At 36.5% G+C, this 19,530-nt stretch overlaps 1 protein-coding gene across 1 annotated transcript; it reads left to right on the plus strand.

Moving 5' to 3' along the window:
• Positions 1-4,873: 4,873 nt before the first annotated feature.
• On the plus strand, positions 4,874-19,418 carry LOC130994723 (wall-associated receptor kinase 4-like). Its single transcript, XM_057919790.1, has 6 exons — positions 4,874-5,416; positions 5,500-5,865; positions 6,925-7,443; positions 15,204-15,569; positions 17,747-17,914; positions 18,147-19,418. The coding sequence occupies exons 1-6, from the start codon at positions 4,906-4,908 to the stop codon at positions 19,325-19,327; spliced, it is 3,111 nt and encodes a 1,036-aa protein (XP_057775773.1). The 5' UTR covers positions 4,874-4,905; the 3' UTR covers positions 19,328-19,418.
• The last annotated feature ends 112 nt before the right edge of the window (positions 19,419-19,530 follow it).

Genomic DNA, 19,530 nt, shown 5'->3' on the forward strand with positions numbered 1-19,530 from the left:
CGGAAAATCCGGTAGGAAAAACCGTAGAAGGGAAAAAGAGTACTCGTCTAAAACGAAAACAAAAAGGAAAGGAAAGAGGAGCTGGAAGGTCAGTTTCAAGAATTCTGGCCTAACCATCGTCCCTAAATCGACCCGGCTCAACCATCCTCATATAACATATTTTACCTATGAACATGAAGAAATATGATGGGATTTATTGCACCTTTCTTCCCTCCAAGCACAAGCAACACACACATATCAAATCAGCCTAGCAAAATATAAGAAAAAAATATTTTAAATAATATCGGTAATGACTTAAAGCTTTTAAAGATTGAATAAAATATTAAATTTGCAATTACCTCATAATCTATCGAAAACTTCATCATACACAACGTTAGTTGTCGTGTCTTGCGTATGACCACTCTCATCACATACTAAAATCTTTAGACCTTTCTTTTTAGGTTTCGATCTTGAGATTGCCACGTAGAGTTGTCCATAACTAAAAACTGGTTTCGGTATGTATAATCATACATTTGAAAGAGATTGTCCCTGTCTTTTATTTATTGTCATAGCAAAACAAACACTCACAGGAAATTGCCTTCTCTGAAATCGAATTGGAAATTTAGCGAAATCTGATGGACTCATAATCATTCTAGCTATGGGAAACTTCTTGCCCGCATTTTTTCCTTAAATGAGTTTGCCTTCAATTACACGTTCTCTAAGTTGAGTTACTATCAGCCTAGTGCCATTGCAAAGCTCATTAGATGGATCAATATATTTCTGAGAAGCATTAAATATATATACCTAAAAATAAGTATTACTACATGTAAATAACCATTTAATTTGTTTAACAAAAGATTGATGTTAGCTGCAAAAATAAAAAATTATTTATTATAATTATTTTTTGTTTGAATATAATATTTTACCCTTAGTGAAATTATAATAAAAAATAAAATTAAAAAATATATAACTATAAGGAACTGGAAGAAAAAAAAAACAGAACAATAAATAAATTAAAAATTAAAAGATTCTAAACGTATGTTTAATTGGTATTACTAACTGAATTAATAGATTATGTATTTATAAAATGTATAATTTGACTTTATGGTTGCAATTGAATTTAATAACATAATAATAAATGAATTTTGTTAATCAATTTACTACTTCAGTTTATACTATTCTATGTTATTTATTATACAAATGTTATAATAATTCTAAAAAAGTATTATTATTATTATTATTATTATTATTATTATTATTATTATTATTATTATTATTATTATTATTATTATTATTATTATTATTATTATTATTATATATTGTTAATAATTTACCTGTATGAATCCAGATAACATTGTTGTTTTGTAGTGGTCTATTCCTTTTTCTCGATAGGATATGACGTCTTCGTTGTCTATCAATATATGATGAGTATTTGAGATCTGCAAAAAATTCAGAAGATTTATTAGGTCGAGTCATAATGGCTTGCCAAATTGGCTTAAACAAACTCCATGAATTATAAAATAATAATATATAATTTATCTTATTCCTTCGCTAATGTTTGAGTAATCTACGTTGCGTAACATAATAGCTCGCCTCCTTTGTCTAGCAACCCATGATGAATATATTGCATCTGCAAATAAGAATATATTTATACATTGCATTAGTTCTAAATATTGAAAAAAATATAAAGTATATTTCCTCATCTTGTTTTTCGTTTCTTTAATTGTTTTCACTAAAGCAGGGACCATTCTTCACTTTTTACTTCTCGGCTCTGGAAATATTAGCTATGGTATTATTGTTGGAATCTTCAGCAGAAATCAACAAACGAATTCACACAATTCTACGCATAATTCATAATCATACATAGATATAGCGCTCCAACAACTATCTCTTAATCCTCAGTCACAACACTAATAACCTAAAAAAAGATTAAGGGCTGAATAAATACCTCTACGTAGAAAGAGAGCAGAAACTTCAACTTGCCAACCGGTAGAGCAGCGGAGAAAGAAAGCAGAACCGGCAGAAGAAAAGCAGAATTGATGAGAATAGTTCACGTTAAAGATATAAAAATAAGGGGTTATTGCCAGAAAATACATATACTTTGTCAATTTTCTGGTTTATATCATGACCTTATAATTTGGCCAGAAAATACATCAATTTTCAATTTAATTGCAATTATAACATGACTTTATAGTCTGGCCAGAAAATACATCAAGTTTCAATTTATTCTCAATTATAACATGACCTTATAATTAATTTAGTATAATAATATCAAGTTTAATACATTAAATATTTTTAATTTTCTTTTCATCTCACAATATACTATATATAAATACATATATATTTGATAAATATATATCTATATGTAAATAATATATAATATTATTTACTTTTTAACATAGTTTCTATTATATATGTACACAATTTTTTTTATTGGTCCTAATATTTTATAATTTCATAATTTAAATAAATAAATACTTATTATATATATATAATATATTAATAGAACATTAAAATCAAATTTATATATATATATATATATGTGCATTTGTGTCTTGAAAATGTAGATATATATATATATATATATATATATATATATATATATATATATATATATATATAGGGTGTGGTTCTAGAGAGAACTACATTATTTGTGAGAACGGGAGAACCATCAAATCTAATGCATCCACCGTAAAAATTAATGCATTCGCTGTTAAAATTAATGCACTAAAAAAATTAAAAAAAAATGCTCCCTTCAGGATTCGAACCCAGGATCTGCATTCATCCAACAAGATGATGCATCCACCGTAGATCTTGATGATCGAATGGCTGAAAATGGTTCTCCGGTCTTCTTTTATTTATGGTTCTTTCTTGAACCTCTCCCTATATATATATATATATATATATATATATATATATATAAACAAGATATTATATTGATGGCTTAAAAATACATACATATATATATACATATATATATATTATGAAATAATTAATCATCTAACTTAATTTTTATAAAAATTAATCAATCAATTATAAATATTTTGTACATAACAATTTAATATAAATACAATAAATATTAATACATCTATGATGAAAATTAATCTAAATAAGGTCATGTTATAATTGAGAATAAATTGAAACTTGGTGTATTTTCTGGCCAGACTATAAAGTCATGTTATAATTGCAATTAAATTGAAAATTGATGTATTTTCTGGCCAAATTATAAAGTCATGATATAAACCAGAAAATTGACAAAGTATATGTATTTTCTGGCAATAACCCCTAAAAATAATTATACACCTTTTTATAGATGAAATATAAGATAGTTAATTTGACAAAGAATTCTACCTTTGATAGGATTTATCTAAGAATTTGAGTTTATCTATAATTTGTTAATAATTGTGATGTTGATCAAATACATGTTAATAATTAAAATCAAGAGAAAAAGATAAAGATGATAGGTTGAAGTAAATAAAATAAGAAATGTGCTGATTCCATTTAGTCTTTCCTTGGAGCTCAAACGTGGAAATTAGATATATATGATTGGGATATAATTAATGCATAAGAAATTAGATATAGATTTGATGATTAAAAATTTAGAAAAAATAAGAATGAATGAGAATTGATAAAAATTAGAATTATTTTACTTATATATATATATATATATATATATATATATATGGAAAAGTTCTTTAGAGAAACTCATATGTTGTGAGAAATGAGAAAGATTTTTAACCTTTAGATTAGCTTAATCCAACGGATCATATTAGAAGCAATTTTACATGTTCGTTCTTTTTAATAAGGATAATAAAGTCTTTTAAGTCTTATATATTTTTGGTAACTCCCCTAATTTAGCGTAACAATATCACGCGTGGAGTTGGAATAGGTTCGAAATTAGATATATAGAAATTTGTTGATTAAAAATTTAGAGAAAATAAGAATGAATGAGAATTGAGGAAAATTAGAATAGAATGATTCTATGACGCCACGTAGGATAGAGCTTCCACGGTGAACTATGCATATTTATGGGGACGGAGGGAGTATATCTTCTTTTTTTTTTGAGGAAAGTTGTAATATACTTTCTCCGTCTCACGAAAACATGAACATTATATTGAGGCGTCTCACAATAACATAAACATTTTCATTTACTAATCCTTTATATTTTATCCCCCATTTCATGCTTATTCACAAAAAAATCATTATAATCTACCACTACGTTTTCTCAATTAACTCAATACTCTCATAACAGTTTATAAAGTGGAATTCATTTTTCACTAACAATAACTCTCAACTAATATTTCTTAAGACTCATGTCACTTCCAATTATTCATGTTTTTATGAGACGAAGGGAGTACGTGTTTGTATCTTCTAAATGTGAAAAATATATTAGTCCAAAAAAGCGATTGAAGAGCTACGCACCTTTGAAAACTTAAGTTTGACATGCATAATAGCAGCACCCCCACTAGTCCCCTTCGACGAAATTTCGCCACTTCTTTTGAATGCTTCAAAAGGAAATTTCAAGATATTGATTTCTCATAATTGATATAATTCAAAAAATTAGTAAATATTTATTTCCTCCATCTCGCTTTTAGTATCCATTTGAGAGTGACACAAATTTTAATAAAGTTATTAGGTGTGTTGTGAGTGGAATAAGGGTTCTAGTTTTATACGAGTGTTAAAATAATTAAAGTTGAGCAAGGGTCTCATCTACTTTTACTAAAAATAGAAATAGATACTAAATCAGAAAAGAAAAGTTGGATACTAAAAGTTGGGAAGTAGGGAGTAATATATAGAAGGAAGATCTATTTATTTAATATATTTAATAGTCAAAGTCCTCCCCAAAGAATCTTATATTTATATAGTTATAGAAAGTCACAAGTCGTTTAAACAAAACATGCACGCATTCAACTAAACCCATTCATTATGCGGCCTCTGCAACTAATCTCTATCTTCCTACTTTTCTCACCACTATTCTCCGCCGCTCAATTTGCCAAGCCCGGATGCCTGAATACCTGCGGGAATTTACCCATTCCATATCCATTCGGAGTCGGGTCAAATTGCTCCCTCAACCCGTATTTTAACATCGACTGCAATACTTCCACTGACCCTCCAAAAGCTTACCTCTCTTTCATCAATAAACAAGTGATTGAAATCAATCAAACTTACATTCGCCTCATAAACCCCTACATGATTTCAGCTTGCTATGATTTGTCAGCAAATGATGGGCATAGTTTGAGTTTGAACTTGTCGGGAACCCCCTATACGTTGTCGTTTGGAAACGTGCTCACCGCCATCGGCTGTGATGATATGGTGTTGCGATCCAACGGAAGTTCCGTCTCCGGCGGCTGCTCAGCGTTTTGTGCCAACAAGAATGGTACAGGTGGCGTCGGGAATTGCCCATTTCATGGTTGTTGCCAGGAAAGACTCGATAAAGGTAATTGGCATGGTAGAAATTTTTATATACTTTAACCAAATATAAACTTAATTTACTAGCTAGTTTCCTAAAATTTGATGCAGGCACGAGTGTGATGGAAGCACAATTAATTGACTTGAGCGGGAAATCACAACGTGAGAAGCTTTTCCCATGCAGCTACGCCTTTATGCAGGAGCTGGATGAAACCACCATATTTTCGTATCCGTTGTACTACCTCCATAACTCAACGGCATTGGTAAATGATAATTGGGCATCAGCAACAAGACGACCGGTGGTGCGGCTGGACTGGATCGTTGGGACTGAGAACTGCAGCCGAGCTAGGAATTCCGCAACTTACGCGTGCGGAGATGACAAGAGTGTTTGTGTTGATGATGACTCCAATAGAGGATACATGTGTAACTGCGTGCAAGGCTACGAGGGCAATCCTTACCTACAGGGAGGATGCCAAAGTTAGTTTCTTTTTCTCCCCACTTGTGTTTATTTCTTATCTTGAGACACTACTTTTTTTAGGCGTCCCATCTATCTTGAGACATTTTTTTATTTGACAAAAGTTTTACCTTTCATTCACCTTTTTACCTTTTCACCTACACAAAAAACATTACTTTCTTAATTCATGTGCCCAAGAAAAATATCTCAAGATAGTCGGGACGGAGGGAGTACTGTGTTTCGAAAAACATCTTAATAACATATATGTAATGCGTCCACGGAGGTGGAAACAGATTAAAGTATTTAGATCTTGACTATATAAAAATTTGTTCAAATCTTGTTTAGTGAAATTCATTAACTAAATAAGAGGGTGTTTGGCTAAGCTTATTTTAAAGAGCTTATAAGATGTTTCAAGAGCTTATAAGATGTAGTTTCCTAATAGCTTATAAGATGTCAAAGTGTTTTGAGTAATTGAGCTTATAATTAAAGCTAAAAAGAGAATTTTTAGCCAATGAGAGAAAAAATTTGTTAGAGAAAGAAAATCGAAGAAAAATGAAATTAGAATGATATATGATGAAAATAAAAAATAATATATAGTTGAATTATTTTTGTAAAATGAGTGTTGCTTATAAGATAATGAGAAAATAAGTTAAGGTAGATGAACTTATTTTTTGAGCAACTTATATGCTCTTAGAGGCTTAGAGCTTATTTTTACACCTTATATGCTCTTTAGGAGCTTATTTTGCCAAACACTTTGAATGAGAAAACACCCTCTAAATCTTGTTCGAGTTTGACGGTATTCAGTAATGAAAAAGATAAAACAAACAAAATAAAATACGTAGGAAACTTATAGACTCTATAAAACTTGTGGAATTGTTGTTTATCACCCTCTTTGATCCATGTAGTATTTATAGGCTCCAAGAAAGACCTTTCATATATATCTAATCTCAATTAAAGAAATATAACATCTCACTACTATCTCTAATAACATCCCACTATTCTTTTTACAATACATGCATGGTGGATTTATGTAAATTTGTTACATAAATAAATTTGCATTAACTCCTTTGCTTCTTTGCCAGCAATTTCATTTTCCAGAAGTTCAATTGCCAAATCTGGATGCTTAGATCAATGTGGGCAAGTGTCGATTCCATATCCATTTGGAGTGGGGCCAAATTGTTGCTTGGAGCCATCTTTTGAAATTCTCTGCAACACCAGCACCAACCCCCCAAAAGCCTACCTCGCCATTTTCAACACTGAAATCGTTGAGCTGAATTCAACAAAAGTTTTGGTCAACTATCTCAACCTAGCTTCAACTTGCTACAACAATGAAAATGGAATAACCAAGGCAGAGGAGCGAAGATTGACACTTGACTTGATGAGAAGTCAATATAGATTATCAGAAGAGAACTGGATCACTGCCGTTGGCTGCGATGATACAGCTGTGGCGGTTATTGGACAAACAAATCTAGCTTCTATTCGCACCGCCTGCGCAGCCATTTGCTCCGACTCATGGATTTACGAATACGATAACGCACAGTGCGATTATGGAACAACATCTTTGGGAGGTGAAGCTTGTTGTAGGGTACCAATTCCAAGAGGTAATAATCACTTCATATTTCATATTTTGTTTCCAACAAAAATGCAGATAACGGAAATAAAAAGAAGAATAACAAGATAGAGATAAAGAAGAAATTCAAATAAAAAAATTAGGAATCGAAGAAGAAGAAGAAGAAGAAGATAAGGGTTTGCGGTTTTTTAAATTATTGTTTGCAAAAAATTGAAACATGACAGCATGACATAACCCTCAACATAGAAGACATCATATGGTGATCGCAAATATAGAAAACATCATAGGGCAATCACAACAACATCACTATAATAGTAGTCTCCTTAACTAGGATTACAAATCTTTTTCTCTCCTCGTTGAGAGCCTAGTTTTTCTCCTTTGTTGAGACCTTTGTTTTTTCTTCCTCGTTTTTTTTGTCCTGCTCTCTCATGGAAGATCATATGGCCGGAATGAGGTTATCAGAAGAAGACGATGAACTTCTACTTGATGACGATATTGCGGGAGATTCGTCAGTTGCTGTGGATCTTTGCCTCGTCGGAAAGTTTCTCACAGACCAAACTATCAACTTCAATCTCATGCGTAGCGGTCTTGCGAGGGGGTCTTTATGAAGGATATCGGAAGTGGAAGATTTATCTTTCAATTTTTCCATAAAATCGATCTCCTTAGGGTTTACGAAGGAGGTCCGTGGGCTTTTGGCAATTTTCCTCTCATTCTCCATAGATTACAACGTGGTGAATTCCCTTTGAGTGTCCCGCTTGATACGCTGCCCTTTTGGATTCAAATCCATGACCTCCCAGCGGGCTATCTAACGGAGGGCGTGGGCAGATTGCTAGGAAACTTTATCGGAAAGTTTCTGGAATACGATAGTTCGAATTCTTCAGGCGTATGGCGCCAATATATGCGAGTCAAGGTTGGTGTTCGTGTTTCGGAGCCTCTGAAGAGATTTAAGAAGATTAAAAATAAAGATGGGTCCACGTTCATTGTTAACTTCAAGTACGAACGCCTCAATGTCTTTTGCTTCCTTTGTGGAAGACTAGGGCATTCGGAGAGTTTTTGCGATCTTATGTTCGATCCCAAAACGAAGGACATGGCTCGCGAATGGGGTGTTGGGCTCAAGGCTGTCGATCGCAGGCTTCCCAGTCTTGCCGGCGGCAAGTGGTTGTGGGTGGAGGAGACGAGCGAAAACCCTAGCAAGGAGGCGGCAGCTGCTAGGGTTTCTGGTGAGCCGTTACAAGATCCAAAAGGAAAATCCCAAGAAAATAGGAGTATCATTATTCATGTAACAAATGAGCAGATTTCTCGGAGAGCAACCCCACCAAATCAGCAGGGGGTTATTTTACAAGATATCAGCAACCATTTCCACTCAAGATAATTAATGCAAATTGATAATCCTACTCATGTTCACATTGATGAAAGAAAGCGGATCAGGGGCTCTCCTACTCTTGTTCCATAGCTAACTTTCACAACCGATGTTTTTCTTTCTGATACTATCGAGGATGGCGCGATTGTTACTACTTTTCTATCGGCGGGCTCCGATTTCAGGGCCAGCCGGGCCCAATGATAGCTTTGAGCTGGAACTGCAGGAGGCTGGGCCAACCCCTTGCAGTTCCCACGCTGCATGAACTCATCCGAGTTCACAGGCCCAATTTTGTCTTCTTGTGTGAAACCATTTCTCACAAGGCTCGCATGGAAGAAGTCCACTCTCGTCTTAACTTCGAGGGTTGTTTTACTGTGGATAGTTTGGGGAGGAGTGGCGGGCTTTGTATGCTCTGGAATTCTTCCTCGACTTGCAAACTCATTGGTTTTTCTCAAAATCATATCGACCTCCACATTATGGATGTCAATGGCGATTGGAGGCTTACTGGTTACTACGGTTTCCCATAAAGAAATCGTCACAGGGACTCCTGGAATCTTCTGCGGCGTTTGGCTGGTATTAATTCTCTTCCTTGGCTTGTTATTGGTGATTTTAATGACCTTTTGGATCCAGGAGAAAAGCGTGGAAGGGTCGAGCATCCCAATTGGCTCTTCTCAGGCTTCCGTACCGTGGTTTTGGATTGTGGATTGTCTGACCTTCCGCTAAATGGCAGTCAATACACTTGGTCTCGTGGCTTGGGGACAGTTAGTTCGGTGGAGGAGAGACTTGATAGAGGAATGACCACTGTCTACTGGAGAACCCTCTTTCCTGCTGCTACTCTAACTGCACTCACGGCGCCCATATCTGATCATGCGCCTCTTCTTCTCAAATGTCAGGGTGAGGTTTTTGTTCGCTCTTCTCGACGGTTCAAATTTGAAAACAAGTGGTGTGTTGAGCCGGACTTACCAAACGTCGTCCGTGACTGCTAGACGAACTTGCATGGCATTCACATCATGGAGCGGCTCATGGCAGTCTCTGATTCCATCACTGTGTGGGCTGCTCACCTTAGGAATTTTGAGAGACGTTCTAAGAGTGATCTACAGAGGACAATCTCTATTTTGCAGGGACGAAATGATGCTCGTTATGTTCGAAATCTGCAACAAGCTAAGAAAGATCTTGGAGTCATTTTATTGAGGGAGGAAGCTCATTGGAAACAAAGAGCTAAACAATTTTGGCTAAAGGACGGCAATCGGAACACGAAATTCTTCCATGCCATGGCTTTCGCTCGGAGGAAAACTAATAAAATTGTCCGACTCCAAGGTGACGATGGGAGGTGGACGTCTAGCGATCAAGATATCCACCATGTGGCCATATCATATTTTGAGAAGCTCTTTGATGAGCCCTCGGACACCAGCAACTATCACCAGGCCCTGGACCGCCTTCATCCCTGTATAGACAACAATATGAATACCGAACTTACACAACCTCTCTGTTTGGAAGAATTTACTATTGCTGTCTCTCAAATGCATCCAGACAAATCTCCTGGCCCCGATGGATTTAATCCTAAATTCTATCAGAAGTTCTGGAATGTGGTGGGAAATGATGTCTTTTTCAGTTGTTGTACTTGGTTGGAAAATGAGTCTTTTCCAGCAAACTTGAATCATACACATATCTCTCTCATTCCTAAGGTGGAGTCCCCGACAACTATGAAAGATCTTCGTCCCATTGCCTTATGCAATGTTATGTACAAAATCCTCTCTAAGGTCCTGTGTAATAGACTAAAAGGAGTGCTTCCTCATCTTATGGACCGCGCTCAGTCGGCTTTTGTGGAGGGAAGGCTTATACAAGATAACATTCTCATCGCTTTTGAAGCGATCCACTCAATGAAGAAGAAAACCAAAGGGAAACATGGATCTCTTGCTCTCAAAATCGACATCAGTAAAGCGTACGACGGGGTTGACTGGAAATATTTGGACGTGGTGCTGCGCCGTCTTGGGTTCTATGACAAATGGCGCGCTTGGATAAATCTCTGCGTTCGTTCCGTTACCTACGATGTGCTTATTAATTGAGTGGCTGTTGGTCCGATTAATCCACATAGAGGGCTGCGCCAGGGAGATCCGCTTTCCCCTTATCTCTTTATTTTGTGTGCAGAAGGCCTTTCGGCTATGGTGAGACACGAGACAGCACGGGGTACGGTACACGGCCTCCAAATTAGTCGCGGGGGCCCTCCTATCTCCCACCTAATGTTCGCCGACGACTTCATCTTCTTTTATCGGGCCTCAACTAATGAATGTGCTACTCTGAAAAGTGTTTTAGGGGTTTACGAATCTGCTTCGGGGCAAGCAATCAACTACCAAAAGTCAGGGATCTTCTTTAGTGGAAATGTTTCGGTGGCTGATCGTGCAGCCATTTCTTCTATACTGGGGGTCTTGTCACCTCTCAATACAGGTCGCTATTTGGGACTCCCTTCTCTTATCGACCGGAAGAAACGAGAGAGCTTTGCTTACCTAAGGGAGAGACTGTGGAATAGGATCAACGGCTGGAATGGAAAGAAATTATCAAAAGCGGGAAAAGAAGTCCTTATCAAGGGGGTGGCCCAAGCGATTCCATCTTTTTGTATGGCGATCTTTGCACTCCCCACTACCCTTACCGATGAGATGGAGCGCATGATGAACACCTTTTGGTGGGGAAATAAGAGCGGAAATGGGAAAGGCATTAATTGGACGAAATGGGAGAGGCTTTGTGTCGATAAGAAACTCGGTGGCCTTGGTTTCAGGAGCTTACATCTTCTCAATTTAGCAATGCTCGGAAAGATGGGATGGAGACTTATTGATGAGCCGGAAGCTCTTGTGTGCAAAGTTTTAAAGGCTAAATACTTCCCTACTTGTGATTTTCTGCGTGCCACTGTTGGGCACAACCCGAGCTTTACCTGGCGCAGTATCCTATCGGCGCAAGACTTGGTTAGGCGTGGGGTAAGATGGCAGATTGGTGATGGTAGTCGAGTTCAGGTTTATCATGATCCTTGGCTTCGTAGTACTGAGAATTTCTGGCTTTTCTCGGACTCTCCTATTGATATGATCTTCGCCGAAAATTATGGAATTTTACCGGAAAACTCAAGCATTAACGTAAAAGATACGGAAATCTCCGACCTATTTGATTTGTAAGCGGAAGACTGAAAATGAACGGATAAAATTGAAAATACAGATAAAGGATGGAATGCCTCAAAACCCCTGAATCTAAACCACGAAATGATCTAGGCGAACGAATCCCTAGACCCCAACGTGCATTTGACGCAGTAACTCGGAGACGCTGAATGACACACGGCGAGGGATGAAGAACTCGTCGATTCGTCGATAGGTTGAATCCTTGTTTATCAAGAAGAATTCGAAACTTGAGAGAGAATTAAACTCACTGTTATATTATCAAAATTGTCTACCTTGTCCAACACATAACATCCCTATTTATAGGGAACAGGAAACCCTACATAAAAAGGAAATAAACAGAAATAAAGAAATAACGGAACTTGTTCGGCAAGTCAAAAGAAACCTTAGCGAGAAATCCTCTGAAAAACGCAGAGGAATCAAGTCTTCTCTGGCGGGTTGAATCTGCGCGGGCAGACTCCACTTGAATTCTCTGCTCGGGCAGGCTCCACTTGATTTCTCTGCTCGGGCAGACTCCACTTGATTTCTCTACTCGGGCAGACTCGACGTGAATTCTCTGCTCGGGCAGACTCGACGTGAATCCTCTGCACAGTCGATCCTTTTCGGGTGGAACGATTCCGCTGCTCTGGCGAAACCAGGGGAATCGCGTCTTCTCGGGCGGAACGATTCCGCTGCTCAGGCAAAGCCAGAAGAATCGCATCTTCTCGGGCGAAACGATTCCGCTGCTCTGGCAAAGCCAGAGGAATCGCGTCTTCTCGGGCGAAACGATTCCGCTGCTCTAACAAAGCGCAGAGGAATCGAGTCTGCTCTAGCGGATCGGCTCTGCTGTGCGGCTCTTCTCTGTAAGCTATAAGGTTTACTATCTTTGAGCTCTGATCTATCGTTCCTTCTCCAATTGGTCTTTTCAGCTCTTGCCTCCAGATTTCTTCCACCAACGCCATTAAATTAGCCTTGAACGTCTTGGCTCTAGCCCTCGTCACCGGACCAATGGGCACGTGTACCGAATCTTCACTCTGTGCAGCCTCTGAAACTCGGCTCTGCTCTGCATCCTGTGCTCTGCTCTGAACTGCATCACCTATTTTAATGAATGATCTAACCGTGAAGGAGCTCATGTTGCCGGGAGTTCGAAGTTGGGATACTAATATTATCCACGCTATTGCTAGTGACGCTGTTTTCAGAGAGATTGTCAGCATTCCTTTGCTTCCTAACGTGGCTCTCGACAAACTCATTTGGCATTCTTCTGACAATGGGAGATATACGGTGAAGTCGGCCTATAAGTTGGCGAGCTCCCTTACGCTCGATGAGACCTACCGCGAAGATGGGAAATGGAGCAATCTTTGGAAGATCAATGTTCTGCCGAAGGTCCGTCATTTCCTCTGGCGCGCGGCGAAGAATAACCTCCCGACGAAGCAAAATCTTTTATCTCGTGGGATTGCGGTTGGCGGTGAATGCGCCATCTGCCGAGAGGGTTATGAGAATCTTTGGCATTGTTTTTTCCACTGCCCTTTTGCTGAGGAATGCTGGCGTATTAGTGAGTTCTTCGCCGCCATTGACACCATTGTTAACAGGTGTGATTCTTTTCAGCAAGCGCTGTTTTCGATTGTGGATGACAAGAATGAGGAGCTGAAAGCGTCTATTTGCATGTTGCTCTGGCAAATATGGCGCGATAGGAATACAGTTGTTTGGAAAGGCATATACCCTATTCCGTCCCGTTCGGTTTTTCTTGTTGCAGATTGTCGAGCTGATTGGTTGTTGGAACGGGCGCCCCAGACGCAGCATGGGCCTAATCAGCGGGCTGCTCCTACGTGCTTGGGTTGGCACCCCACTACGCTTGGTATGGTTATTTGCGGGGTTGATGCAGCTTTTTTCACTAGCTCTCACTCCATGGGGATTGGCATGGTCATTAGAAGCCACGAGGGAGATTTTATTGCAGGGAAAACTCTTAACATTATGGGGCAGCGTAATGTTGAGGAATGTGAGTTGATGGGCATCAAGGAAGCCCTCTCTTGGATCAAGGAGCTTGACTTTGAGAATGGTTGGGTGGAGAGTGATAGCCAACGTGCGTGCAACGCGATTTGGTCAAACGAGAGAAACATCTCGGAGTTAGGTGCTATTGCTAGTTTCTGTCGGGATGAGCTTTCAACTCTCCCGGGCTTTAAAATTCATTATATTAGACGTGAGCGTAATGTTATTGCTCATTGTTTAGCCAAGGCGGCGAGAGACATTTCTACACATCATGTTTGGAGTGAACCCCCGGTGTCTGTGGAGGGTCATCTTCATTTACCATGTACCTGTGTTCAATAATATATCGTCTCGTTTCTCTCAAAAAAAATTATTGTTTGCAATATCTATGTTATATTAAAAAGGCAGCTCCCAATTTGAAATCAATTTCAAAATTGAGTAGCAATTTTATAATCGAAGGTTTATTTGTAAATTATATTTTTTCTTTTTATTTCATTTTTCTTTATCTTCTTTTTTTTTTCTTTCTAAAACTTTAAAATTTGACTAATTATAAAATATTTGCTTATCAAATTAAAGATCACGATAATAGCTTTAATTTGATATATTTTATATAAATATTTAATTTAAAATATAAAAGTTATTTTTATTTAAAGATTAAAATTATTAAAAATTCTCTCTCCTCTCTCCTCTCTCATCTTTTTCTTAATAACTCTATTTTTTTATTTTTTTAACTTATTATTTTTGCCTTTTCATAATATCTATTTTTAATGTTGTTATTTTTTAAAAATTATTAGTTTTGCCTTTTCATAATATTTGTTTTTAATGTTGCGATTTTTTTTTTCAATATTCAGTTTAGATATATTTAGTTAAAATAATTTTTTTATTATATTTATGCATATGATAATCTAGTTGGTATCGATTTTATATTAATATATATATATATATATATATAAATATTTTCCGTGCATTACACGGGATGCAAATGCTAGTTATATATAAACTCTGAAAATTGATGATAGAAAAATAATTAAAAAGGAAAATTTGTCTGTTTACTATTAAATTGCTTAGAATTAATATAATTTTATTCTTGTGGAAATTATTAACTTTTTGTTAAACAAAACTACCCTCTAAAAATCCTAAAGTTGTGTATGTTTAAATCTCGACGCACCCTGGAAATTTAATTTAGTACAATACTATTCAATACGCATTCTTTAATACTTTTACTCTCAAAACAGACATTTAGTAAAAAGGAAATAACTTGGGAAATATTGAAGTTATATAAAAGAAAGCCAAGCTAATTAAGTGGATTTGCAGGCACGAATTACCTTGAAGCAAATTTAACCGACCTAAGTGGACGATGGCCACGTACAAATTTTTCTTGCAGCTACGCCTTCGTTGAATACATTGAAAAAAATACTATATACACTTCTTCATTTCCCTTGATGAATAACTCAACGGGGATCATACCTGATGTTCTGTTCTCGAGAACAAAATACCCGAGCACAGCATTGGATTGGAGGATTGGTGCGTTGAATTGCAAAGAAGCGCAATTAAATCCGACTGATTATATGTGTCAGGCAAACACTGATTGTGTTGATTATGATGCTACGCTTGGAGGCTACCTCTGCAACTGCTCCAAAGGATACCAAGGAAATGCTTATCTCCATCCAGGCTGCCAAGGTTAGTGTTCTAATATTTTTTGTGGTTAATTGCCTATAGATACACGGACAACACTCAAATTTTGATTTTTAACTAGATTTATTTTTTTTTGCCAAAAAATACATAAATTTTTAATTTTTTGAAATTTGGTATGAGTCCAAAAATTCGTTGGCCAATAACTTGATTTTTTAGAGTCTGATGGCCAATATAAAAAAAGAGAATAGACAATATATATATATATATATATATATATATATATATATATATATATATATATATATATAGGGGGCGGTTATTCAATAAACCACCCTTATTTTAAGAATTACGAACCAGCAAAAATGCATGAATTTTATGTATAACACGCATGAATAAACTGTATAAAGGTATGAATATCGAAAAAATAATTTTTTGCTACCTTTGGGATTCGAACTCATGACCATGAATATATCCAACAAGGTGATGAATCAACCGTAGATCTTGATGATCTAAGGGCTGAAAATGGTTCTAAATTTATATATATATATATATATATATATAGGAATGGGATCATATAGATCCCAATGCTTATAATAGATCCCTAGATCCAAATCTTGACCACACATTTATGACATGTGGCGCATCAAGATGGTGACACGTGGCAAGGATTCCAAGGCAAAATCTGGAGGGGTAAAATTGGAATGTAATTTTCGGATTTAATAATTAAAAAAATATATATTTTTTTAGATTTTCTCAAAATAGATATATTTTAGATGCATAGAGTTTCACACAAAGATGCATAAAGTTTTCACATGAAATGCATAACTTTGAACAGAAAAATGCATTTAATTTTTCGAGTTTTGGTATTTTCACCACCCCACCCCATACCACCCCCCAATCCAGCCCACACCACCCCCCCAACCCTCCCCATTATCACCCCCCAAAAATAGGCATGTTTCACATGCATATAAAATCAAACAAAATGCATAAAGTTTTCACATAAAAATGCATTAAATTATACAAAAAATGTATTTCATTTTAATAAATCTGGTAGTTTCGCCACCCCACCCCTGCCCCACCCCCACCCCACCCACCCCCCCACCCCCAAATTTTTTTTTTTTTTCAAAAACTGATTTTCTGATTGCTGGCTCACCCCCACCCCCACCCCCACCCCCCAAAAAAAAATTATTTTTTTAAAAACTGATTTTCAAAAAAAAAAAAAATTTGGGGGGTGGGGGGTGGGTGGGGGGGTCAGTGGTCAGAAAATCAGTTTTTGAGAAAATAAAAAAATTAAAAAAAAAATTTTTTTTGGTAGGGGGGGTAGGGGTGGGTCAGTGGTCAGAAAATCAGTTTTTAAAAAAATAAAAAAAAAATTTTTTTTTTGGGCGGTGGGGGGTGGGTGGGGGGGGTGGGGGGGTGGGGGTGGGTGGGGGTGGGGTTCTGGGGTGGGGTGGGGTTCAGGGGTGTGGGGGGTGGGGTTGGGGTGGGGTGAAATCTTATGCATTTTTATATGAAACTTTATGCATTTTTATATGAAAGTTCATGCATTCTCGTATGAAACTTTATGCATCTAAAATATACCTATTTTGAGAAAATCTATTTTTTTTTTTTAATTTCGAAAATTACATTCCAATTTTACCCCTCTCCAGATTTTGCCTTCAAATGTCTTGCCACGTGTCACCATCTTGATGTGCCACATGTCATAAATGTGTGGTCTAGATTTGGATCTACGGATCTATTATAAGCATAGGGATCCACCGGAACCCAACCCTATATATATATATATATATATATATATCTAATTCTAGCCTTTTTTACGTAGTAAAAGAAAATTATATTCATATATACTCCCTCCGTCCCACGAATCTTGACACGTTTTCCTTTTTGGGTCGTCCCACGAATCTTGACACGTTTCCTTTTTGGGTAATAATTATTACCTTCTCTCTTCTACTTTATCACCTTTATTATATTCTCTCTCCTACTTTATCACTTTTATTACCTTTTCTCTCCTACTTTATCAATTTTATACTTTATTAATTACACATTTAAAACACTAATCTACAACTCCTTAATTCCCGTGCCGAACCCAAACGTGTCAAGACTCGCGGGACGGAGGGAGTACAATATCCAATTCTAGTATTTTTTTGTGAAAATTTTACATGATTTTTTTTTTTTACATGAGTTATCTTATGAATAAACTTAATCTTTATAATTTGTATCAGACATTGATGAATGTGCAAATAATCCATGTGATGCATATTCTTATTGCAAAAATATTGCCGGCTCTTTTGAATGTTTGTGTCTAAGAGGGTATACCGGTGATGGAAGATTGAGCGGAAGTGGTTGCACGAGGTTGCAATCTCCAAACATGATCAAAATTGTCTTAATAGGTAATATATTTATTCCAAACCCAAAGTCTAATCAATTTGGGTCCTCACTATATGAAGTACATTTAATTTTATGTTTTACTTGGTCAATATTCATCTATAGATATAATTGATTCTTGATACACGAGAAGAAATTAAATAAGCAGAAGCAAAAAAGAGAGCGAATATTTGAAAATCTAAGCATAAATTGTTAATTATTTTAATTTTGTTAATTAGCTGAGTAATTTTTCCACAGGTTTGGGCTCTGCACTGGGACTTGTTCTACTTCTCTTACTATTTGTTTGGTTGTGTAAGATATTAAGGAAGAGAAAGAATAAAAAGCACAAAGAAGATTTGTTCAAACACCTTCTCTTGCAACAACAAACAAGTGAAGGCACATTTGGGAAAACCAAACTCTTCACTGCAAAAGAGTTGGAGAAAGCCACTGATAATTTCAACGAAAATCGCATTTGTGGACAAGGAGGGCAAGGTATAGTCTACAAAGGTATGTTATCCGATGGTACGATCGTGGCCATCAAGAAAGTAAAGCAAGTTGATGAGAAGCAAGTGGAGCAGTTTATCAATGAGGTTGTGATATTATCACAGATCAATCATAAAAATGTGGTTAAATTGTTAGGTTGTTGTCTTGCGACCGAAGCTCCTCAGCTTGTGTATGAGTTCTTACCATGTGGAACGCTCTTCGATCTCATTCGGGATCCTAAGATTGAATTTCCGCTTACATGGAACATGCGACTGAAAATTGCTGCAGATATAGCCGGAGCAGTCGCCTACTTACACTCTGCTTCTGTTCCTATCTATCACAGAGACATTAAATCCACCAATATCCTCTTAGATGAAAAGTATGTTATCAAAGTATCAGATTTTGGAATTTCCAAATTCGTTGAAGTTGACCAGACTCACTTAACCACACTAGTGAAAGGGACATTTGAATATTTAGATCCAGAGTATTTCCAAACGAGTCAGTATACAGAAAAGAGCGATGTCTATAGTTTTGGTGTAGTTCTTCTTGAACTTCTAACAGGACAACAACCAATCTCTTGGGAAAGATCAGAAGTGGAAAGAAATCTAGCCACACATTTTCTTGCAACCATGGAAAAAAACAATCTTGATGCCATTTTAGATACCCAAGTTTTTGAGCAAGGTGCAAAAGAAGTTGTGACAGTAGTCGCAAAACTTGCAAGAAGATGCTTGAATGTTAAGGGGAGAATGAGGCCAACCATGAAAGAAGTGACAACAAAATTGGAAAGTTTAAGGATGTCTCAAATGCCTTCAACTGTTATTGATGAGCCTGAAGAAGAAGAAGCGGTCTCTGAAGCCAAGAACATGATATTTTCAGACGTTGAGTACACATGGACAATCAATCATCACAACATGGCCACGTCATCATCAGAGGCACATCCCTTAATGTCTGAATGAGTATCACTTATGTGTATGATTGTTGATTTAGATTAATCTTTTTTTTTATAGAATAAAGAAATTTAAAGGCCGCACCACGGTGGACTCAAACCCAAGATTTTTGGCCTTAGACATTAACTACTTGACCGCTTGGTCAACACACACGATTTAAATTAATCTTTACTAATAAAAAAAGTGTTTTTGAGCACAAAATATAAATTGAT

This window comes from Salvia miltiorrhiza, chromosome 7 (genome assembly GCF_028751815.1).
Source record: "Salvia miltiorrhiza cultivar Shanhuang (shh) chromosome 7, IMPLAD_Smil_shh, whole genome shotgun sequence".
In the NCBI taxonomy this organism is placed as follows: domain Eukaryota; kingdom Viridiplantae; phylum Streptophyta; class Magnoliopsida; order Lamiales; family Lamiaceae; genus Salvia; species Salvia miltiorrhiza.